Source organism: Falco peregrinus, chromosome 3 (genome assembly GCF_023634155.1).
Source record: "Falco peregrinus isolate bFalPer1 chromosome 3, bFalPer1.pri, whole genome shotgun sequence".
In the NCBI taxonomy this organism is placed as follows: domain Eukaryota; kingdom Metazoa; phylum Chordata; class Aves; order Falconiformes; family Falconidae; genus Falco; species Falco peregrinus.
The window spans coordinates 100,598,302-100,622,527 of NC_073723.1; the positions used below are offsets into that span (position 1 = coordinate 100,598,302).

At 39.3% G+C, this 24,226-nt stretch overlaps 1 protein-coding gene across 1 annotated transcript in view; it reads left to right on the forward strand.

Annotated features, from left to right (window-relative positions):
• Positions 1 to 24,226, forward strand: part of CDKAL1 (CDK5 regulatory subunit associated protein 1 like 1) — a 426,979-nt gene that overhangs the window by 150,771 nt on the left and 251,982 nt on the right. The window contains exon 8 of the mRNA XM_055800231.1: positions 9,754 to 9,874. Coding sequence (XP_055656206.1) covers positions 9,754 to 9,874 — 121 coding nt within the window. The remainder of the gene's footprint in view (positions 1 to 9,753; positions 9,875 to 24,226) is intronic.

The following is a 24,226-nucleotide window of genomic DNA, read 5'->3' on the forward strand; positions in this document are numbered from 1 at the left end:
ATCTGCCGATAACTGTACATAAAGTACTCTTCAATTTCTGTGATTGTGGGAAGAGTAGCCTTAAGAAGCTGATGACAAACCAAATGAAGAATAAAAATTAGAGGAGTCAGGAGTTGCTTTCTGAGGAAAAGTATCCTTTGGCTCCCGGTCAGGAAACTGTCTGTGCCAAAGTGCAGCTCAAGGAGGGTCAGAGGGAGGATAGTGGCCTCATGGAGTCTCCGTTTCTGTTTCTATGTCCTCTTGAAATGGCATGGAAAGGAGGGGGAAAGTTTTGGATGGATTGTTTTTATTTATTGCAGTGTGTGGTGGGCTGAGCCTGGCTGGCTGCCACCCCCCCACCCAGCCATTCTCTTGCTGCCCCTCCTCAGTGAGCTGGAGGAGAAAATAAGATAGAATAGTTAATGGGTGACGAGGAGGACAGGGAGATCACTTACCAGTTACTGTCACGGGCAAAACAGACTCAACTTGAGGAAAATTAATTTGATTTATTGCCTATTAAAAATAGAATAAGATGGTGAGAAACAAAGAGAAAACTGAACTGCCTTCCCCCAGCTCCCCCTTCCTCCCAGACTTCACTCCTTCGCCCCAGGCTCCTCTGCCTCCTCCCCGAGTGGTGCAGGAGGATGGGGAGCAACTCCTCCTTCCTCCACGCGCTGTTCCCCTGCTCCAGCCTGGTTCCCCACGGGCTGCCTGCGCTTGCTGCCAGAAACCCTGCTCCTGCGCGGAGCCCGGGCTGCAGCTTGCCCGGCGGCCATCTGCCTGCCCTCGGCGGGCTGCGGGGGACGGCCTTGCTGCCGCCTTCTGCACCGCCAGCTCTTCTGCACCTCCTCCCCTTCCACCCTGGTGCTCGCAGGGCTGCTTCTCACCCTTTTTTCCTCACTGCCAGGCAGGGGGCCCTTTTTTACAGCGCGGGTGGCTGCGGTGCTCGACGGTGCCCTGCCATGGGGCAGCCCTGGCCTCTCCTCGCTCTCCTCACGGAGGCCACCTTGCCACAGGCACCAACAGTGCTGCGTCCGTAATGGTATCTCTAGGTAGCAGAATTGCCTTTTAAACTGAGATTATTGAAACAAAGGTACTACTGGCAAAAATCATGCAAGGGGCTAAGGGGCTAGCTGTATTTGACACGCTAAAAAACGTGCGTGTGTGTGTGGGTGAGGTTAGGTTTTCAATAGGCAATAGACAGGCCTACAGCTTGTCCCTAACTTGGCGAAACTACTGTGGTTAAAAGATTTGGCGTCACCCATTTGCATGTATTAACCGCTGAGGTTAACAGCATAGTGTGGTAAGGATCACCCCCTGCCCTTTTCTTCTGTCCATCAATTGGAAATTTTGGAGCTGTTCCTGCTTAAACAAAAGTAATTATCTATATTCGTTGTCATCTATGTGGAAAGAGTGTAATGACTGAAACAAGTAGCATTATTTTTTTCTTCTGTTAATCTGACAACTACTTGGACAACAAGCACTGACTTGCGAAGGAGCTGACCTGAAGGTATCTCACCTTATGGTTTTGCATTGAAGGGGCTGCCGTTCAGCTGAACGCTTCAGCGAGAGCACGGGCTTGCATTTCCCTCGCCTGTTTCTGATTGCTTAGGAAAAGGGTGACGTACTGAAAGAGTGAGTTCAAAACAGTCATGCCATTTTCTGTGCCATTATCGATTCTGGGAGCTTAGCTTTGTAGACTGCCATTTAAAGAAGACAGTAGAGCACACTGAGGAATATACAGTAATTGTGGAGAAACTGCTTCTGCAAAGACAGATTTTAATTGCTTTTTTAAATCATCGGTAACAGTGTGGCTTGACGTAAAATCTTATCTGCTGGGACAAGAGATTTCCATTGCCATCAGCTGGTTTCTGGTCTTACACCAAAGCTTATTACCTTTTTTGCTGTGCCTGTTCAAATGCTTTTTTTGACTATCAGGTGTATGAGACAACCCAGGATTTTAGGAGGGTTTTGTGATTATTTCTTGCAGTGTAGTTATTTCATTAATTTGGGTTAGAAAACTGTTAGGACTGACTATCCCTGTTATGACTCTCATTGTTATGACACTTTTATTTTGTCAGTAGTTCACAGAAACAGAGTGGGAGATAAATAGTGCAGCAGAGGAGGAAAACAAGCAAGGGGGGGGAACACTGAAAATATTAGTAGCAGAATTGTGATTGCTCGTTATTAAATGAGCCTGTGGTGTGCACAGAACAGATGCATTTTCTTCCATATCCGTATGTGCTCTTTTCCACACCTTCAATGAATGACCATCTTACAGCATCCCCGTTTTTCTGTCCTATTCACATCAATTAGACTCAGCTGGGTTTAGCTCTGTTAGAGAATCCTTGTGGCTGATAAATGCAAAGAGTACCTTGTTCAAAACCAGTTATCCATAGGAGGAGTAGAAATAGATGGCAGAGGAGTAGAGATGAAAGTAAAAGCTTGCTTTTGCATACAGCGATAGATTCAGCTCAGCATCTCACTCTGAGGCTAAATTTGTTCTGTTCAACCTGCACACCCCAAGACATTAGGCAAGTTACTTGCAGTGCTGCAGCTGGCTCTGACAATCCACCCTTCAGCATTTCCATTCCTCAGAACACAGCCTGTTTCATCTGAATCAAAATTTCTTCTCGTTTAAACTTTCTATCCAAAATCTCCTGAGGCTTTGAGCAGCATCTTCTATCCTAATCAAATGCATTTCTTCAGAGAGGTGAGGGCAGAGGGTCAGGGAGGCTCTTCCTGGAGTTGATTCTTAATATTGTCCTTCTGGGCTGTGGAATCGTAGCCAGTGTTTTGAGTTCACAACAGCTTTAACATTTAGTCACTTTTTCAGAAAGACAATAACATCACATGATCTCAAAATAAGTAGGGTGAAGCTATTGAATCCTAAAAAAAAAAAAAAGACAAAAAAAAAAAGAAGCAAGCCTTAATAGGGCATTTGAAGTGCTTTTGTTGTGAGACAGGGAAGTACTGTGGATATGGCAAAAATGTTCTTGAATACTTCTTAATTTAACTCTTATTTTTTTATGAACACTAATTCCTTGTTAACAGTTACTTTCTTTTCTGTTGTTGCGCTGAACTGTTTTAGTGCTTACAGATACTGGTATGATTGAATGGTGCATTGCAGAAATACCAAGAATAAAGAGGTATTGTATGTTTAGTGGAGAGAAAGTGATGTATGAATTTTAGCAGTCTGGGACACCTGCAGTGCTTTTTTCTGAAGTTTGTGAACTGCCTCATTATATTTAAGATCTTGGTTTTGAAATTACATAAAACAAATTTTTAAAAGGCCCTGTCTTCACCTGGGTGATGCTCATATTTTTGGAGTCATCGTCTTCTTTTGGAGTCTGCTAGGTCTTCAAGGCTTAGTAGATGTGTATATTTCAAGGTAGTAACATATGTGCTGTATGCTTAGTAATACCTGCACGTTTCTCTGGAGTTTTTTTGAGTTGGTATAGGATGGAAGGGAACCATTTTATGGGAGTTCTGAGTTGCAGAGACGGGGTTCAAACATACCACCTGCTGTCAGCAACCTGATGGGACTGGTGGCCTGGCCCAGGGCATGCTTTTTCCTGTGACACACAGGGAAAGATCAGTAGTTCTGACAGCATTAGTCTGAATTATTCCCTGGCTTGTAACGGACCCATTTCCTGCCTACACCAGTTGAAGGAGTTTGACTGTTACACAACATCCTCACCTTCACCGATCTAGAGGAGGAATAATTTCTATTAGTTGCTTGGTCAGGAGCAGGGCATGTATGTTTCAGTCGGGTTTGGCTTTTCTTTGCTCCCTCTATTTGCTTGGGCCTGGAAATCCCACAGATGATGCTCAGGGATGCCTTGAGTATGTAGCTAATGTGCTGCTGGCCAGCTGGGGCTGCTTTGGGTGGGAGCAGTCACACAGCAAAGCCCTGAGCCGATTGCTGCCCTTGTTTCTGCACTTGTGTGTGTCTGGCAGGATGTGATTGCTCTGGGGAGCTTGGGGATTCCTTTGTAATCAGTCATGTCTGCTGTGGGACAGCTTGTTTGTGCTGCAGGCCAGGCAGAGAAGATGGAGAGGAGCTCAGGCTCTGCCCTTGCTCCACATGGGCTGCTTCCATCAGAGGTAGACCTGGGCTTGGGCTCCCGGCCTGCCTGTCCTCTGCTGGATCACTGAGTCTGGATTTAAAGGACTTCCAAAGTGAAGAAATTTGGGCTCAAATACACGTGACGGTCGAGGTTAGCTGTGGAGATGTTGGGCAACTTGTGTTGCAGCCTTATATTTCAGATGCTATTTTTATTGTTAGTCCTGCCAGAAGATCCAAAATAGCTTGTTTAGACAGTTGCTTTTACCCAGTAGTTACAGCGTTAGAAGAACATAACTGAAAATAAATGCAGTATTAAACTTTAGTAATAGCTCCTGATTTGCCTCTTCTGCCTTTACATGTATTTTTATTTGAACTTTTCAGGTTCTCTTTTCTCTTTAGAATGTTCTTAGTCAAGATTTTTGTTTACTTTCAGGTTTTTTTTATTTTTTTTATTTGAGTTTTCTAATTCTTCTCACCTTTTATATTTACCTTGATGCTCCTTTCAGTCTTTGACACAGCTTTTGGTTCTGCTTTACACTTCTTCCTTTTGATTCTCTTTAGAGAAGTTTACTACCTTGTTTTTCCTTCATATCGCTTTGCCTTCCTTAGCTACACTGCTCCCATGTGCCATTTTTTCCAGTGTTAGCCTTAAGGAAAGGAAGGTCTGTATTCATTAAGAAGCAAATAATGGTGGAAGGAAATCTGTGCAAGAGTACATGAAATAGTGCTTAATCCTTTTCCCTGAAGATTCTGGAGAAGATCAGGCAGGTTGGTGAGAGATAGCTGGGAAGTACAGGGCAGTACCTTGGGAGCCTTGTTGTGAGGGAAAAAGTGTCTTTCAGGAAATGGTGAACAACCTCTAAGCACAATGATGTAACTGGGAAAGGGAAAGAATGGGTAACAGAACAAGCTGAAAACAATAGAAATTGTTCCTGCCAAGGCTGGGGTTTCCTACATCTTTGAGGATTTTCTTTAAACTCATGTTATTGAGCTGCTTAAGATACCTGTGCTGACCTTGGAAGCTAACAGCTGAGGGATGCTGCTCTATGTCTGGCCCAGAATTGTTTCAGTGGCACGCTGTGTAGCTCCAGGGGATGTGCAGGAATGGGGAGGACCCTCAGGGAATGGCCTCCTCTGTCCTTCAAGTAAAGTAGATATTATTTCCCAGCAGCTACTGAGGGAAGCCTCAGACTGAGTGAAGCTGACTATTGCTTGAAATGCAGCAGGTCTGTTAATACCTGACAGATATTTGCAACACTGATAGGCAGTTGTTAGCTAAAGCTGACTAGGCCAGGCCACTTCCCCATCACTTATCCTTGTATCAAACTAGCAAAATACCAGTCCAATTTGAATCTATTTGATCTAGTATCGTTAACATGATTCTGTGGCTCTAGCTCACAGCGGTCTGACAATAGCCTGAGATTCACAGCACATTTATTGTTGTTATAATCTCATGGCAAAGAAATTGCGTTACCTGTTCTCTTCATATATTTGTACTTCAGGATCAGGCATTCTCTGTCACAGTCCTGAAGCATGTACATTTGCGATTAAAGGTACATGTATGTGCCATTAATATTATGTTACTTTTTTGTACGTACCCTTTTAAACAAGTGAAAATAAACCCATTGAAAATATTTTCATTCCACACACTGGTTTATCAAACTGACACGTTTAAAAGCCCTTCTTTAGATGAACAATAGGTTTTGATACCCTGATTAATTCATTCCAACCTCATCCTCTCTGTGAACAATGCCAGGTAATATGAATTCCATCTACTGCCTTGTATGTAAAGATGAGTTTAATTTCAGTCAGCTCTGAAAATTGGAGAACTGTGATTCATTTTTGGTTGTTTCTAGCTTGATATCATTAATACTTGCTGTGGGTGATTCTGCTCTATGAGTGTCCTCACTGAACTTGGTTAGTACTATTGTTGTGTGGTAATCTGCATTACTTATCTATTAATTAGTGAAAAACTGCTCTGAAGCATGACCTAAACTGCTAATTAACCTTTTTTTTTTTTAAAAAAAAAAATAGAATTTTATCTGCTGGTAGACTTTGTGGAAGTAGAAAAGTTAACTTTATGGCAGAAGAGATTTATATGACCTATTAGGCTCTCAAATATAACCAACTAGATCTGAGTATCATGAAGCTGTCTTTCAAATCTTGCATCTTCTGGTGGGCCATCAAAAAAGGAGTGGGTTTTGTTTGATAGTTGAGATGGCGCACTCATCATTATGGAAGTGGAATTGTGATTAACTCAGTTTTCAAAAATGTTGTACCAAACTTAAAAAAATAAAAAGAAACAATCCAACCAAACAAAAAAAGACTTGAGTTTGGGATGCCTGTTTTGCTTAGTTATCTAACTGTGAAGTCAGAGAGAAAGTAACTTAATCAGATAAAATGCTTTAGAAGTAAAACTTGATGGCAATATTTTGCCCCATTCGTAGCTTTAAAATGAGGTCATAAATGAGAATTAAATTCTTGCTTTTTCTGTTGTGCTTGATGTTGGTGTGGGCTTAATAATGCTGGTTAGACAGTTTTTTTTTAAAAGTTGCTTAGCATTTTCCTTATTGAAAATGACAAAAAAAAAAAAGTTTTCTTGAAATAAATATGGGGAAAAAAGATCTACAGCATGTGAAAAAGTATGATTCAGTGTTTATCAAGTTATTTTTTATTAATAGCAGCAATGCTGTAAACAGATGCTTTAGTGATTACTTCAAATGAAACAAAATAGTCCTTGTATGGAGTAGGGGAAGAAGGATTTAAGGTCATGAATACTGTAACTGAGTGGGGGGGTTTATTTACAAAAATACGTTAAAAAACATAAAAATCAAGTGTGCCTTCAGCACAAATCACTGTAGTTGGATATGCATGTGCTGCTTGCTTTCTGGAAGCATTAAACTCTGCTAAAATTCATCTCCCAGTACTGCTTTTTTTTTTTTTTTTTTTTTTAATGCTCTGGTGTCTGGAATGAAAAGCACAGGGGTATTATTCATGGGTACCAGATAGGTTTTGCGAGCCTTGTATTATCTTGACCTTTAGTGTCTTTCAGTAGGAATGTGGGAAAAACTGTGGCCATAGATTGTGTGACAGTGGGCTGCCAGGTTTGCTCGCCAGACCGTGGTTTTCCTGAGCTCGGCCGTGGGGTTGGGTGCGTGTTGGGATTCAGCGGATCGTGTCGGAGGTGGTCGCAGAGCTGGGGTTTCTTTCCTAAATAAAGCAAGTCTCTGAAGGTAAGAGAGGCTAGATCTCCTGCTCCTTTGAGTTCTTTTCCAGATGCAAGTGTCCTAAGTTGGCTTTTTTGTGTGATTTTTTTTTTTTTTTGCCTAATGTATATAGTAACCTGCCTAGCATCTGAAAGAGAAAGATCTGTAAGAAGATAGAAGTAGTACTTTTAGTTAAAAGATTTTTCTAGACTACTATAGTGTTTATTTTTTTTCCTATTTTCCTAAGAAAACATGGATTATAAAGTGGTACCTGCTGCACAGGTCTGTCATTATTTCCATTTCCTTCCCTCCTTACTACTTTTCAGTCCTTTGACAAATTTTAGACAGATCTAAAGGATACTCTTTTTTCCAGAAGTTCTGTAAAAAAGTTTGCCTTTTTGATTAATACTCCCAGTACGAGAAAGGGAAAGCACAAGCTAGATGTTAATTAGAGAGCAGTATTTCACACGGCAGTTTGTTCTAAGGGTACATCCTCAGAGGAGATCAATCTTCATCAGTTCGGAACTCTGAGATTTTACTTCTGGGGGGGCGGGGGAGGTTGTTTTTGTGGTTTGTTGGTTTTGTTTTGTTTTGTTTTTTTAACTTCAGAATGGTGGTTTGACTCCAGTTCTGAATGTATGAATTTAAATTTTTGGGCAGCTTGTTGCTGGGTTGTTAAGCTTGTTTGTTTTAAAAATACCATTAATTGTTCCACTATATTTTCAGCCGTAAATCCAAATACGGTTTTAATATGGTAATGCAACTGAATATTTTAAAATGGATAAACTGGTTTATTCCAAATAAACCACAGTATTAGGAGATACAAAAAGGAATGTTCTCTGCTTCTAGTGTAATTTTTATGCCTACCATAATGCAGCCACTTTTGTTATACAAGTAAATGAAATGGCACCATGCCTGCAACTCCTTAATGAAGCATTAGATTGGAAAATAACTGATTGTATTTTAAGACAAAGATATTGCTGTTATTGTCATGATAAGGTAGAAGTGAATAATTTAGCAACTGTTAATAGCACAAGTACCATATTACTAACTTCACAGCAGGATGTAATGAAATTTTTGTCAAATGCAACTGCAAAAATAATGCCTTTTAATTCCTGTAAGTTATGATGTCTCCTTTTAGTATTAACCGTTATGATATCAGGCTAGTCCTCACTTTTTCATTAGATCATATTTTTGACCGAGGATTTTTATGTATTTTAAAAAACCTGAGAAAGAAGGTATGCTATAAGTAGTTGTTTATTTCTGGGTTGTTGTTGCCATATCACAGACGTAAATTCAGAGTATGAGTGCTACATTATACAAAATTAATGACTCCTCAAAACAGGTAGTGGAGGAAGACTTTAAAAGATGGATGAATTAGTTTTGTGAATAGCTGTTGTAGTGTGATTTAGGAGATTTGGTTGAACATCGTTTTTAACTGATCTGAATTGGTTACCTATTTTGCTGTGCTGGATGTAGCTAGTATTTCATGGTTTCATGCTTTCCTTTCACCCTCTCCCTTTTTAGGGTAAGTTTTTTCTTTTTTGAAATACTTGACAGATTGTAGCGGTGTCTTCATATACTTATCAAAGAGTTTTCCAACTTCAATGGGTACATGCTTTCTCGCTTTCCTCCACTCTAAGTAGTGGTTACTTTCCACCTCTTTTCAGGTATCTGTCATTAGCTTTCCCTTGCTGTCTCTTATCTGTTTGTGGAATAAATGATACAAATCTTAGGTTTATAACTTAGGCACATTTTACACTACCTGTGGCAATAATATACATCTAACTGTTTTTATTTGTCACTGTTAGGTCTTGTTTCTTAATATTAATTAAACCTGTTTTTTGTGCCCTTTAAATTTAGGACTTCATATGGTATGACTGTGGTAGGTAGTTGGTGATAGATTTGTATTTTTCTTTCTGAATGTTACTGGCTTCAGGAAAGAAGTTGTGAGGCAGTTTTGTGACCTGCAGTCTCCCTGGTGTGGGATGAGTATTAGCTTAGCCATGAAAATGCTTTCAGGACATGTTTCATAGCACTTTCCCTCAAACTTACACAGTCAGGTAACTTTGAAATGCATTGGTTCTCCATATAATAAACTAATAAATATTTAGTTGTTTATTGCCTACTAATTCAGGTTTGAATGAATTTTTTTGGGAAAAATACTTTAATCCTGCCAGACAACTGTTTAAATGTTGCTATGTTGATATTTGCTTGAAAATCTGGAAATGGAACTCCTTAGATCATTTTAATTGAATAAACTAGAAAATGCAAGTATGAAAAGATAATTGGATGAAATAATTTATTCATTTTAACATGGTTTATTTTAACTGTCAGTGTCTCTCTTAAAATGCTCCAGCTGGTGGAAATACATTATTACATCTCATTCTCATTTTCAATCTTTGAAGTATAAACACTAATTCTGAAGAAGAGCAAATCAAAACAAATGTGATAGGACTTGTGCTTTGTATTGACTGCAGTTTTGTGCTTCATTTGAAGGTCATTCTGTGAGACTGCTGGGTCAGAAAAAGGATAATGGAAAACGTTTGGGGGGAGCGCGACTGGATTTGCCAAAGATTAGGAAGAATCCACTTATAGAAATAATTTCCATCAATACGGGGTAAGAATCATCCAAACTTATAAAACATTCAGTACTGCTGAGAAATTCAATTTATCTCTTTCTGCAGGCCTACTGTATTACTCTGAAGTTACTCAGAAGGAGGCAGGATGAACACTTGCAAGTAGTAGAATATTTAAAATGGCATTCTTTCTGGAAAATAAATTCCTGCTTATTCGGGTGCAAGACTTCTGCTGCACCAGGGCTGCATACAGTTATGCAGTCCTCTTTGTAAGTTCACCTAACTCTTTATCAGAAGAAAAAGCCTTAATAAAATTAAAGAAGAAAAAAGCATTTAGAGGGCTTTTTTTGTTTGTTCCACCCCCCACCCCCACCCCCCCGCTATTTTGATTTGTAAGAAGGCAGTTCTGGAATGTTGTTAGTAACTCATTAAGATCTGTAAACGCTATTAAGATCTGTAAACACCTGCTTCTTAGCCCAGATGTATTAATGGCTAAATCAGATATAGTTATTTGCTTCTTGTCCCTCTAAAATGTTTGTGAAGAATTAGCATGCTTGTATTTCAGACTCTTCTTTGTTTGTATAAGCTACACTCTGCCTATCAAGCATCTTTAAATGGCCATTTCTTTATAAGATTACAACCATTTTTCTGTTCTGTATTTCTGCTTTGAGGAAACCTATTTCAGTCTTTCTTCCCTTGATGCTTTCCTTTTCTCAACTCCATGAGGTCATCTCCCATTTGGAAGGTTTCCTTAGGGGGGGGCGGGAAACACAACACACCAAAAAAACCCATTACCAAACAAATATCAAACAAAAACCCACACAAGCCCTCTTGTGATTTTCCCATCTTCAACTTATGTAGTGATTTCCCAGATGATAAATATAAAATGCATTGCTGTAGGCATCACAGATAGGTGTGAACTTACTACCTAGAGAAGAAAATGTGGAAAATTTTAGCTCTCTTTGTTTTGAGTTTAGTCTAGCACTTTCATAAACGTTTCATAAGAGTTTTGCTACCATCCCTTTTCTCTCTTAATTCCTTGTCTTTTAATTTGCTGTGAAACCTAGTGTGCTATATAGGTCAGAATACCAGTTCAGGGCTTAGTGTGCTTACTTCTTCTTCCTCTGACTTATGGTAAACATATGGGTGACATTTTGTCATATTGTTGAACTATAATGCCTTTTTCAACAGCAGTTTCATGCATTGATTGTTTCTGAAGTTTGGATATGAGCTCTTCTGGTGTAGTTACTTTAAGTGATCTAAACTTTTCCCCCTGTTGTCTTTCCTGTTGACATCTTGGGTGTGTCCATGTGATCAAAACCCTTTCCGTGATTAAAAATAAGCAAAGCATTCTTTTACATTTGGTTGTATCAGGTTTGAGATGGTTTTTAGTATCCATCATAATCTAATGTTACAATATCTTCCTAGTTGTAAACGTTATCAAGGATGTAAACTAATTGAGCCATGGTATTGTTTACTTGGGTTTTGGTTAGTAGTATAGTTAAGATGGCAAAATGTATTGCTGTTTCTAATACTAGATTATTGCTAGCCTAATTACAGAGGTTAGTGCAAGAGGGGTACTGTAGGGTATGTACACTTGGCATTAGGTGGCTGATGAGAGTAGCAACCCTTCAAAAAAAAATATTTTGAACATATATGTTTTCATACTAGGTTTTTAAAAAAATTATTTCCCGGATTGATCAAACTGCAGACAGTTAACACCTCCCTAAGATGTTATTTGAAAACCTTTTATTTAGAACCTGATATTTTACAAACACCAATTACATTGCTCAGCAGTTATTGCTGTTCTCGGTTCAATAGAATATGTATTTTATAGCATAGGATAATCTGAAAAGTACTAGAAATCATATAAATAAATATATTTCACAGAGACTAAAGTGAAATATGACTTGATAAGACCAGAGTATTCTGAAAACCTTAAACAAACAAGGCAGTTGTATAAGGTGTCTAAATTAGCTGACGTCCCATTCTGTGTTATAGCCCATGCTCAAGGAATCCTGTCTCTCTTGCAATACAGGGTACTGTGTCCTCCTGTCCTTATCTTGCCCTTCTCCCTCCCCAGCCTCTCCACCTGTGTATTGCAGGTGACTTTCCTGGTTACTGCTCTGGGTTTGAAAATTAAAGCATCGCTTTAGAAAGGCAGCAGTGCTCTGCAGTTTCTGAAAATATATTAAAAAATACATCAGTTAAAAACAAGACTCAGGACATGTTACTCACTGTGACTTGACTGTGTTCGTTTTACCAGCTTTGCTGTAGTAGTCTGGCTATGGCAGTTTTTAGTACCAGCCCCACATTTGATCTGAGCTGTTTCACTGTGTAAAGACTGTAGAAAACTTTTAAGGTTGGTTTTTGGTACAGTGCTCTACTGAGAGGTGAATTTGGATCAGACTAGAAGATCTTAAAATCATAAGAAACACTTTGTTAAAACAATGATTTCCTCTTTGGAAACATATTTGTCTGATGGTCCTGATCGATAGTGTCCAGGAGCAGCATGAGCCAGGCTGCTCCATGAGGGAGGACAAGAAGGGACCCAAGGGTGTCGTCGGTGCCCACACAACAGGACACCCTGTGCCACAGGGCCTGAGCAATGTGGGCAAACTGGGGACTGGCGGTGGGACCCATCAGCAGTCCCAGACATGGCAAATGATCAACCAGGGCAGGGTCTATCCAGGGGCTCCAGTCAGGATCAAAAGGAAATGAGCTGGAGACAGGGCTGTGGAGAAGGATGCATGTAACCCAGGTCTGAGGTCCAGGCTGGAGATAAGCCCCGGGCTGGAGGTAGCTGTGGTATTTAAGCTCATGCCAGGATTGGGGGCACAGGTCTGAGCTTAACTGGGGTTCCTGGCCCAGGGGGGGCTGGTGGAAACAGCAGCTGAGGCTGGTCAGGTCAGTTAGGGCCTGACAGAGCCCACAGGGCTGTGACAGGTTGCGGTGTATTACCATTTACATGTGAGGTCTTAATGAACTTTTGCCCTCTTTGTAATTCTGTGGGAGGAGAAGAGCTTTGTTGGAGCATGTGTATCCCTCAGCCCCAAAGCACTGCAGTCTGTGGTAGCTCGTGCTAACCCCTTACCCTCTCCAGTAGTACGAATAGCTTTATGTATGTGGACACCTGCCAGCTGGAGCTGTGCTGCTGAGAATTCAGTAGGACCAATTTATTTTCGGGAGTCTTCAGACATGCCGATTGTTAAGATATCTCTCGTTCTCCTACAGCTGTGTCTGAGAATGTGGGTGCAATTGAAATGCAACACTGTAGAGTACGATTTGTTTCTTAGCTCAAGACAGTGTCAAATTCTCTTCAGTAATTTTGACTTGAGGCTTCTTGTTTGAGTCCTTCTTCTCTCAGACATGGAGGAGAGAACATTTTCTGTCCTGAAGGGTTCTGTCCTTGTATAACTGAACTTTTTCCATGCTTGCCCATGCACAAATGTGTGCCTCCAGATGCGCATGTCCCTCTCTGTGTGTTTCCCCCACACTGCTGCTGTACATGAGCCTCCTCAGCTGTCCCTTCGCATGAGTGAAGTCTGTCCTATCAAGGGACAAACATACTGTGTCTCCACTGCAGTATGTGGTCTGTAATAATAGTAATTTAAAACAAACCAAAATAAAACCTTATTGGATATGGAATATCTGCGAATATAAGTGTTGCTTCTGTCCATTGTAAGCCAGCTCAGAGTTTTCAAACAGTGCTGCACATTTGTCCCTATAAAGGTGTTTCTGTGCCCTTAGAGGGACATGGATCTTGTTCAGTGTTTGGCTGCTTTTTTTTTTTTTTTTTTTTAAGTAATGGACAATTTTTTCTACTGTTAATTTTGGTTGTTCCGAGGTTTGCTGTTTTCTCATTTAGAAATCGGAGCTATCTTTATCTGTTTAATTTACCAAGACAGTTAGTGGTTTCTGTCAACAGACTGACTCCAGAGGAAACCTTCCATCCCAGGAGCAACATGGGGTTTCAAAGGAGCAACATTTCAGAGTTTCCAAGTGTATTCACAGATACTATAGTGAGTACCAGAATAGGGGCACAAGAGACTTATCAGACCTCTCTGACACGCAAAGATAAGTGAATCTTAATTTTTCCATGTGCCAAATACATTAGGAATCCTTACCATCCCAGTATCCCGTACATGCTATGGATTGGCCTCTGTAATTTCCCCCTAAGGAATAAGTGACCCCTTCTTCCTGTATTTTTTCTTATAATAAATATAAATCCTGTAATTTTTAATAAAATCCTGTATTGCTTGCTTTCTCTGTTATCTCTTAGAAAACATTTTTTCAGTATTTTTCAAATCAGTTATTCCATTTCTTTCTGTAGAATAGGCAGTTAATAAAAATCAGTGATTCCAGCAGAGCTTGCGTAGTTGTCTTATATCTAGTAAGTTCTGCAGTGGTATTAGTGAATCTGAACCTGGGAACAGTGATTTGTGCCTGCCTGCAAAAATAATTATCTGCTTTGAATTAAGGGCATTTAGTTCAGTCTCTGCCACTTTTATGTCCTAAGCATATATTTGTACAAGTCATTTTACTGAAAGAAGCAAGGCAGTAGTAATAGAACAGCATGTTAAATGCTGTTAGGAGAGAAGGCATAAAGTTGTTCACTAACCTCCTAATGTGATTATTCCACGTTAGTTTCAAGCAAGTAAGAGAAATGTTCTCAAATCCATTTTGTATTACAGCTTCATTTTGGTCTAGGAAAAAGATCTTTTCTCCTCCTGATTTAATCTTCATCAGTGCCAGTTCCCTAACCTATGTAGCCACTTAGACAGCTCTCTTTAATGGGATCAAGACTTGGTCTTCCACCTTTTAATTAAGTAATTCTGTATCCTGAACACTCTACTTTGTAGCTTGTACTGTTACTTACTGACACATCCCTGTTTTTGGCATGGCCTGAGCTCCCTTAGATAGTTGCTACCACTCACATACATTTCAAATGAGATAGCCTGGATGCCTTGGGAAGCATCAGTGGAGTGTGGTGTGAGCAGAATATGAGCCCACGCTAGAACTTACTCTTGGGTGGTGTACATAGGCTCACTAAAGTGCTTTCTGTACTCTTTCTGGAGTTTCTGACTCTCTCTTGCTGGAGCAGGCAGGTTGCTGCTGGTTTGGCTGGCTAGAGAAAAGTACATTATGCAGGGGATTCAAACCCGAAAGGAACACAGCAGTGTGCACGCGTGCGTTAGACTGCCTTTAGAGCTAAGACGTGGTGCAGCCCATGTTAAATTTGCAGTATGAATATACCCAAAGGGCCAAGGCTCTCTTCAAGTTTTCCTGTTCCCCCTTATCTGAGGACACTGCATGAATCCCATATAGCCTAGTTCTGTTGTTACTTTTATAGGTTCTGCTATCAAGCTGCTCAGAGGACGGGAAGATACTGTGTTCAGTTTTGGGCCTCTTATTTCAAGAGGGACCTAGAAGCATTGGATTTTGTCCAGAGAAGGGCAACAAAGCTGGTGAAGGGTCTGGAGAACAAGTCTTGGGAGGAGTGGCTGAGTTAACTGGCGTGGATTAGTCTGGAGACAAGGAGGCTCAGGGGGGACCTTACCGCCTTCTACAGCTGCCTGAAAGGGGACTGTCAGTTGGTGGAGGTAGGTCTCTTCTCCCAGATAACTAGTGACAGGACAAGACAGAACAGCTTCAGGTTGTGCCAGGGGAGGTTTAGATTGGATATTAGGACAAACTTATTCCCTGAAAGGGTGGTCAAGCATTAGAACAGGCTTCCCAGGGATGTGGTGGAGTCACCATCCCTGGAGGTGTTTAAAAAATGTGTAGATGTGGTGCTTAAGGATGTGATTTAGTGATGGACTTGGCAGTGCTGGTAAACAGTTGGACTTCGCGATCTCAATTGTCTTTTCCAACCAAAATGATTCCATGTTTAAGATTCAGCCCAGCAAACTGAGCATGTAGGTTTGAGTGTAGTTCTGGGGGAGTACAGAACCACAGTTGTACTGAGAGGACTGTGTAATTCAGTGGAAGCACTGTCTACTTCTCAATCTGTACATCTGTGTTTGTTTCTGCTTGGGAGAAGGGCTCTTAAAAGCATTATTAAAATGAAAAGTAAATTAAAATTACCCATCCAACCTAGCCTGATAGATTATACTTGTAGTGCTACAGCATCTTACAGAAGAGCACAGATTTTCAAATCTCTTTTTTTGAGCTTTAAATACTAATTAAGGGCTAACACTTCAGGCTTAGTACTCTCCATGTATGAAAAAATGCAAACTTTTTTCTCACAGGACAGGTCTTGCTAGCAATCTTTATGTTGAGAGTGAACATGCATAGCAGTGCTTAGGACTTCCTTTAGAAAACGTTCGTAGGGTTTTTTTAGGCCATGCTTTGAAGTTCTGCAGTGATCATTCGGAATGGTTCTAAGCTGCTGATGGATCTGAATCTAGCAGAAGAATTAAAACCCCATGTAGTTCTATGTACACTACTTGGTTTGTTTTATGAATCAAGTAACCAAAAATTCATCATATAAGCTATGGAGTTGTTATTGTCAATCCTGATGTTCCCAGGGAAGAATATTCCCCTGGTTATGGATTGTGAGAGGTCAAAATTACATTCCTTCATCATTTTCTATTGTGAGCAGCTTTTTTTTGGGGGGGGGGGGGGTTGTGATGAATTAGGGTGTAAAAGGATTGAATTTCCCGAAGAGTTGTATTTTAATTTTATAAAAGGTCATGTAATAGTCTTTCTGTACATGTTTCATTTCAGTATTTATTTAGGATCAAGTGTCTAAAATACCCTGGAGTTGTACATCCATGAAAGTGTAGGTAATTGTTAGGTTTGGTTTTTGGTTTTTGTGTGGGGTTTTTTTTCTTTTTTAAAAATTATGCCTCCAAAAGATTACATAAACCTAAATGAAATGCTTTCAACTCTGATTTTTTTTTAATGTACATATTTGAAATGTGTGATTTAGTTAACTTCCGTCGCATTCTAAAATCTTGCAGCACTGGATGGTTTTGGTGGCTAATAACTAGATATCTGCGAGGGGTTAGGTTACAAAAAAAATGTAAAAAAACCACTGGTAAGAGGTCTGGAAAGTCTTTGGTGGTAGGAATGGATTCGTTTTGCTATAGGTAGTCTTCATTGAATCAGCACATATTTCAGTCTTTCGGTTTTAAAAGCAGATCGTATTCCATGTCTTTGGTTGCTGCAGTAGGTTGAGTGCAGCAGGTGTCTCATGAACAAGAAATACCAGTGCCTTTCTCCATATGGCAGTACGTAAGGAAGCAGTGGCACCGTCTCAGAAATGAGTGATTTACAAATAGAAAGATCAGGAAGAGATGCATGTGGCTTTATTTGCCTCCTGTGATGAAGAGATAATTAATGCTTCAGAATCATTTGATGCCAGTACACTGGCAGATGTGTAGGGTCCAGTTAGAACAGCATTTATTGCTTTGCCAGCCTAAGATACTCCAGTGAGATATATTGAGGTTGGAAGACCCCAAGTAGTAGAGGATGCTACTACAGTTTTTGTCAGTGATATATGCATCTAGTTATTAATCTGACAGCAAGTCGGGTGTTAACCAGGCTCAGGTGCAGAAGCAGAGGCCCAGGGGTACAAGGACTGAACTGTGTTGAACACAGAGTTGGGAGGATGGTCTGATGAACTTTAGGGTCTGTCTTTTTTTGATTTTTTTTTTTTAGCTGGTTGGCTCTTGTCCGGCTATATCACTGGGATGCTGAATGCCCGCAGTGGCTTGGGTTGGTAGCGCTGCTCTTTAATTATCTGCTCTTGCCGTACCATTTCAGAGTGTCTTTTCTCCAGAAGTCATGTCTGCTCTTCCCCTCGTGTGACATACTACCTTCTACTTTCATACACAACCCGTGTACCGCAGAGCAACTGCAGATGCACATGATTATTTGGCACTGTGGAGCTCCCTGTAGGAAAGGGAAATGTCATAACCGAGGTGGACGTGGATGGTAAAGCAGCACTCTGTGCTGATTAGCTGCATGTTTACCAGGGCCTAGCTGGTCTGAAGAGTGATTTAAAATGGGTATTTAGAAAGGTAGTATAGACATCATCAGCTGGGATGCACTAGAATTTTTGTAATCACGGTAGCATTTGGTAAGGCCATAAAAGGAGGCCCCAGTTGTGACTGTTAAATCCCTGAGCTCTTGCAGCGGTCTGTGTTGCCTGTCCAGATTTTTGGCTAATTGAACTGGCTGGGCAAGATTTATTCCTTTTTGTGGCATTCAGCCATCATTATCTATGCCGGTCGATCCACCTTTGAAAACTCTTTGTGCGTTCGTGTTGCCTCTCACTCCTTTATAATTGAGATGAGTTTTCTAGAGGTTCCATCTTGAAATCATATCAAAATATCTTTGATTGCTCAGGAGAGAATGTTGTGGCTTAGGTCTGAGAACTTGTGAAGCTGTTGTTCTCCTGTGCTAAAATTAGTAGGATATTTCAGTAATAATCTTATCAGTTCAACAGAAGAACCACTGTTTCTTTGGCTTTCTGTGTTTACTGATGAACTATCAGTACTCAAATCTAATCCCTAGAACAGTGTTATCTCTAGATAAAAATTTATGGAGAGATGGAAAATTGAAAGGTTTTTGGTATGTGAAAAATTGGATTATCTGCTGTTTGACAGTGATAGACTTTGGTTTTTTTGGCAATTGCTTATATACTTTTGTCTGTCCAACTATGCCACAATGTTTTCAACATATCCATCTTCTCCTAAAATATTGCAGTCCCTGTCTTGAATGAGTAGTGAGTCTGAATTACAAATCTGCTCATATTTTGTAAAAATCTTTGACTGAATACTTAACAAGGATGAGTTCCATGTCTTCAATTTACTTGGATTTAGCTTGTTCATTAATAACATATAGATATATATTTTAATGTTTAATTTTTCAAGGTACTCATGTAAGTGACATTGCAGTTGAAAGAAGGTTTTGATTTTAGAACACAAGATCAATACAGGTTTTGATTTGCATTCAATATTACGCTTGGAGTGGCAAACAGTATTCCTTCTAATAGTACAGTTATTTAATTACATATTATATTATCACATATTGTAATAACTTTTACTTGAATTCAGGATAAATGCTTAAAGTGAACTCCCCAGGAAATATGAAGTGATACAGTTACTTTGGCCCTGCCTTAGCTTATAATATTTAAATGGACATTTTTCATAACTATTCAGCTCAAACATCTATGACACACCAGAGCTGAGCCGATCGTATCAGTTACTCTCAGAAAACAAAGAAGGTAGAAAGTCTGGAAAGATAGTGATGTGTTTTTGAAAGGAAATCACTGCATTAGCTTTTTTGTTTATATTTTAATCATTATTTGTATGAACATATATTTAGATTCTAGCTATACTATATACTGAGCATGTATTTCGACCATGGCTGTACCAGATATCAATCTGTTCTGCTTTGGCACATGTCGCAAAATAATTTACATAATGAGAATGATGGATGGCACAGTTGTGTGTATCTATATAGAAGGCATTTTAATTTTAATCATAAAATCTGAGAAGCTAGTATTCCAAAGCTTGCGGAAGCCACACTGCTGTAACAGAAGGAAAAGGAAAATCAGTTGTTTATGACAGAAAGGTTTAACAGCCTAGTTTTTTGCCTAAGGTCTCTTTCCACTGCAACTTACTGTAACTCACGTCCAAGGTCATTATTTCCTAATTATATATTTAAATAGTGTATTGATGACACTCTCTGAAAGATTGCTTTTTTCTCCAGTTATAATTGCAAGAAATTAGTAATAATAATTAACCTTTGAAGAATGAGATGTAAAATTATTTATAAGCCTGCTAAAAAATGTTTAGGTGCTACATAGTAACAATTTCACTGAGAACATAAAGAAATGTGTTTTTTATCATAAAGAGATGATACATCATTGTGGCTCACATTCTCATCTACCAACTGTTGGGCTTTTAGTCATTTTTGTTCTCTGCACGTCTGTCTTGTTCTGTGTCCCCATTGCTAAGAACGTGCCTGCTCACCTATGCTTCCTCATGCAGAACAGGTATTGCATTTTCCTAGTTAGTTTCTTTGAGCAGAAAGGTAATTTAAGACAGCAGAAAGGTAAATAGTTCTTTTCCCCAAAGGATTTGGGCCAGGAGAACCGTTTCCTCTCTCCTGAGCAGCTTGATTTCTGTCTTCCCCAAAACATCAGAGGTTGCTACAGCTGATTCTGTAGGGTAGACTTGTACTTCCCTCAGTGCCCCAAACCCCAGCCTCTCGTGTCAATTAATGGGAATTGCTCATTGAAACCAACAGCTGAGGGCAGGAGTTACCCTCCTGGCTCTCTTGGTGGAGGTAGACATGGTCTGCTCTTTGTGTTGATCTGTATTATACAAGGTTGCTTTGATGAGTAGTGAATGTGATATAGATGTTTTGCAGATCCTTCTAGAGTAAATATCTGCCACTGTGCTAACCGGGGAGGAAGATGATCTTGAATTAAAGATGATCTCACAGAAAAAGAAAGATGTTTATACACAAAAAGTTTATTACATACTTGTATTCAGTATATAATTAGGATATAAACTTTTCACTAAGTATTTGTCTGAAAGAAGGTAATTTTTTCTCTTATGCTTTATGACTGTTCTCTTTCAGCATTGTACATGTCTTCATGATTTCCACCACTGTTACTCTCTTTATGGTACTACTTCTTTCTCACTTTTAGAGTCTTCACTGCTTGTACTCACTTCAATTCTATCCATGGGATTTTAAGTACAGAACTTGTGAACCCCCTTAACTGCAATATCTTAATTTCTCTGATGTCATGCTGTCTTCATTCAATGACGAAGTAATCCTGAACTGGGCTTCTTTACTTTCCCTGTAGGGTTTAGAGCATGATCCCCTGCCAAGAGTAATTTTGAGAGGGAAAAAAAAATATCAAAAGTTCAAAGAGTCTTTTAACTACTTAATCAGTTTTACCTCAAATACCTGCAGTTGTGACATCATTTGTGGTATGACTTGAAGACTAGTATTCATTTCTTCAATTGTGTTTTTCATTGCTGCTGTTAAATGCTGTTTGAATGGATCTGGGACAGGCATGTTTTTAATGAACAGCATACGTTGTGTCCTATTCCAAGAAATGTTCAGCCAGTCCTTCATTAAGTTTGCTGACATATGACACCTAAGAAAATTCTGGTAAATAGTTGTTTCTTTGGCATTATTCTACAAGTCAAAATGACATACAATGACAATTCCATACTACCTGCTAGTACTGCCAGCTGTACTGTAACTCCTATTTTCCATTCCCCTGGTCCTGTGATGGTGGATTTTGCCACTGTTTCTTCAATGGTGCAATTTGACGACATGCCACAGTAAATTGGCATCTAATCTGCATCATCCACTTGGCTCGTTACGTGGTCCAGTCATGTGCTGTTCACATGCAGTGAGGTTTTTCAGTCAGAAGGTACATGTTGCCATAAGCAAAAATCACTATGACACATTGTTTGGACACACCGAGCATTACTGGCCTTGAATTCTTGCTCTGCAATGTTTTCTGTTCATGCTATTTTTTGAGCTCTCAGTTTTTGAAAAATGAGAAATGCTGTTTAAGTACACATAAAGTCTAGAACTATTTTTTCTGGGTCATGTAGACTTCCTCTTTTGAGTCTGCTGAATGACTTCTGCATTGAGTTAGAAGAAAATAGTTTGTTTTGATTGTTTCCATTTTTGCACATTTGCCTCCCTTAGATTATTTCCTCTCAGTCTCACAGATTTTAAGTTTTTCTGCATACAGTGCCATCATGAGTTTAACATGAGCATCAAACCTCCTTATACATTTTGGTATGTTTCCTTTTGCTCTTGTACCCCTCATCTTCAGAAAATTTGCTGTTTCACAGTTCACTTAGAAGATTCAGGAAGACTCATAAAAGCTGCCAGAAATCACTATGCAATTCTTTGAACTCCAGTACACCGCACAGCTTGCAAGGAAGTGAGAAAAACAGCAATAATCACATGCTCCAACTGCGTCATCTTATTAAAACTTTGGGCAGCTTCAGGCATATTTGTGCTCCTTCATCACTAGGTGGCTTCCCAGGCTGCACAGTTCCGTTACTCTGTTAACCCAAGAGGAAGATCACCAGAATTTTACACAATCCCAAATTTTAAGTTAAACTGCGTGAGGAAAAAGTGGTGGTAGTGGGGAAACAACTTGATTTCATTTTGTGCAACTGTGATATATAGTTTCCTGCAGTTTCAGATGAGTCCTTTCAATGCTACAGTCATTCTTTTGAAGACTGATTTGGAAAATGAGACAACTTTTAACTTACTGGGACCTGATTACAGGTTGGCACACAGTATGGTACGGCGACCTCCTGCCTGCCTTTTTGGCAGATGCTTACATGCAGAAGTGGTTTTGGATCACACAACGAGCTACATGTTCTAGTCTGCTTGAATGAGAAGAGATAATTTTGAAGTTGGTTGCAATTTCATATATCCGTAATACTGACATCAGTTTGCTTTCTGAGGTTGGAGATAAATTCCTCCTTGTTGAGAAGAGCATTCATTTGCGTCCCTTCTCTTAACACCCACATACGTATTTCCTAAGGGAAATCTGGACAGAATACTGAGAAACATTTTATTCGTTTCTCAGATTACAGCAAATACTGAGAAATAACCTCATATGTCATAATTGATATTGTGTTGTCTTTAGTCCCAGCTTTTCACATAAAAAAACCCAGAACTAGAAGAAGGCGGCAAGCACTAGAGAAGCTGTTGTTTTTTAAAAATACCGTCTTGCTGAATGCTAATGTGAGAAATCTCTGGGCTTTTACATACTCATAAATCTGGGGGGGGGGTTTATGGTCTATTTTGAAGTGCTACACAGTAAGTACCCATGTCTTTACTGCTTATTAGCAGAACTGGGTAACTTTTAGTTGCCTAACGATAATAGTCTCTTTTGCTAGTTTTGGTGTGACTTCTTAAATGTGACTGAACAATTGTCGGAGGGTCTGACTCAAGTGTCTCTTGTACCATTTTAGGTCAAGGTGGAATTTTTCTTTGGAGACCTGACAAGGAAATGTGTTAAGGGATGTGTAAAAAGAAAAATCAGATTTGGGAAACATCTTGTGCTTGAGTTTGTTCTTAGTCTTGACCTAGAGATAATTTTAATGGAAAAGTAGTTTCCTCTGAATAAGATAAGTGGGCTCTGAATTTATTTTTTTTTTGCATTATTTTCGAAGTATACAAAGGCATATTTTTGTGGTATTCTCATTGATGTGTGTAAATTCATAAGATTTGAAAAATAGGGAGGAATATGGTGTTTTAACTGTGATCATCATTATGTGACATAACAGCAAAATCACTGAAGGTACTTTAAAAAAAGCACAGGTAACTAAAAAGTTGAATATTAAGATTGTGCTTGGCAGATAATATAGGTGGCACAAAACACAATATGTTACAAGATTATTGATATTTCAAATTTTTGTATGTGATAGTATCTTTCTTTATATGCCTTCTTTATGTAGGGAAGAAAAAAAACCTTGAAACTTTACACTTAATTCTGATATTTATGCTGAAGTTCAAATAAGCTGTGAGTTTTTAACCTGTTAGCTTATAAGGCCCTTATTTTTAAGATAATTTACATGATCTCTGTTGTAATTATACTGTATAATCCTTTATCTGTTTATAACAAACACATTCTGGAATCTGGATCTCGATTTTTCAGGTGAATTGAAATTTTTCTCATTGAAAAATGTTGTGTTAATGTTATTGAAAAGTCACAATTTGTATATTTTTCTGCATCATTATTCTTGACATATGATACAGTTAAAAAAAAAATCAGATTCCTAATTGTAAAAACAAGTTCACTGAACTGAGTAATAGTTTTACTTGTGCTTTGAATAGTCTAAAAATGTAAAATGTTTAGAGTAGGTTTCTGTGCTGCTCCTCCTCCTTTGGCTTTTACTACAGAATGTGTGTTAGAAGAGTTAGTATTCATACTAAGAGTAAATAAGTTTAAAAAAGGCACTTAAAGGGTCCTCTAACCCCAAATGTGGATTTTCAGCAATAAAATTGTAAACTTCTGTGGACACACAACTTTTTCTCCAGCAGGGTGGTTTAATAAAAAGTTGTTGAAATATTTACTTTTAAATTTTCTTTGGACTAGTTGTTTTAGCTTTTCCATTGCGCCAAGACCAATTTTATCCAATAAAGAAAACTTACGTTTTGCTAAGTATCTGCTAGTACAAATGAGATTGAACTCCTCAGTTTCTGGTCCCTTCAGGATCGACACATTTCTCTGCAAGTTGCTGCTTTAGGAGCTGAGGGTACCTGGATCCCCCAAAATACTGAGGTGTTTCTGCCTTCCTATGCTGCAGAGCGCCATCCAGTACTACACTAAATGGGGGGGGGGGGGGGGGGGGAGGAGAAAGTCATCACAAACGAAAGGTTAT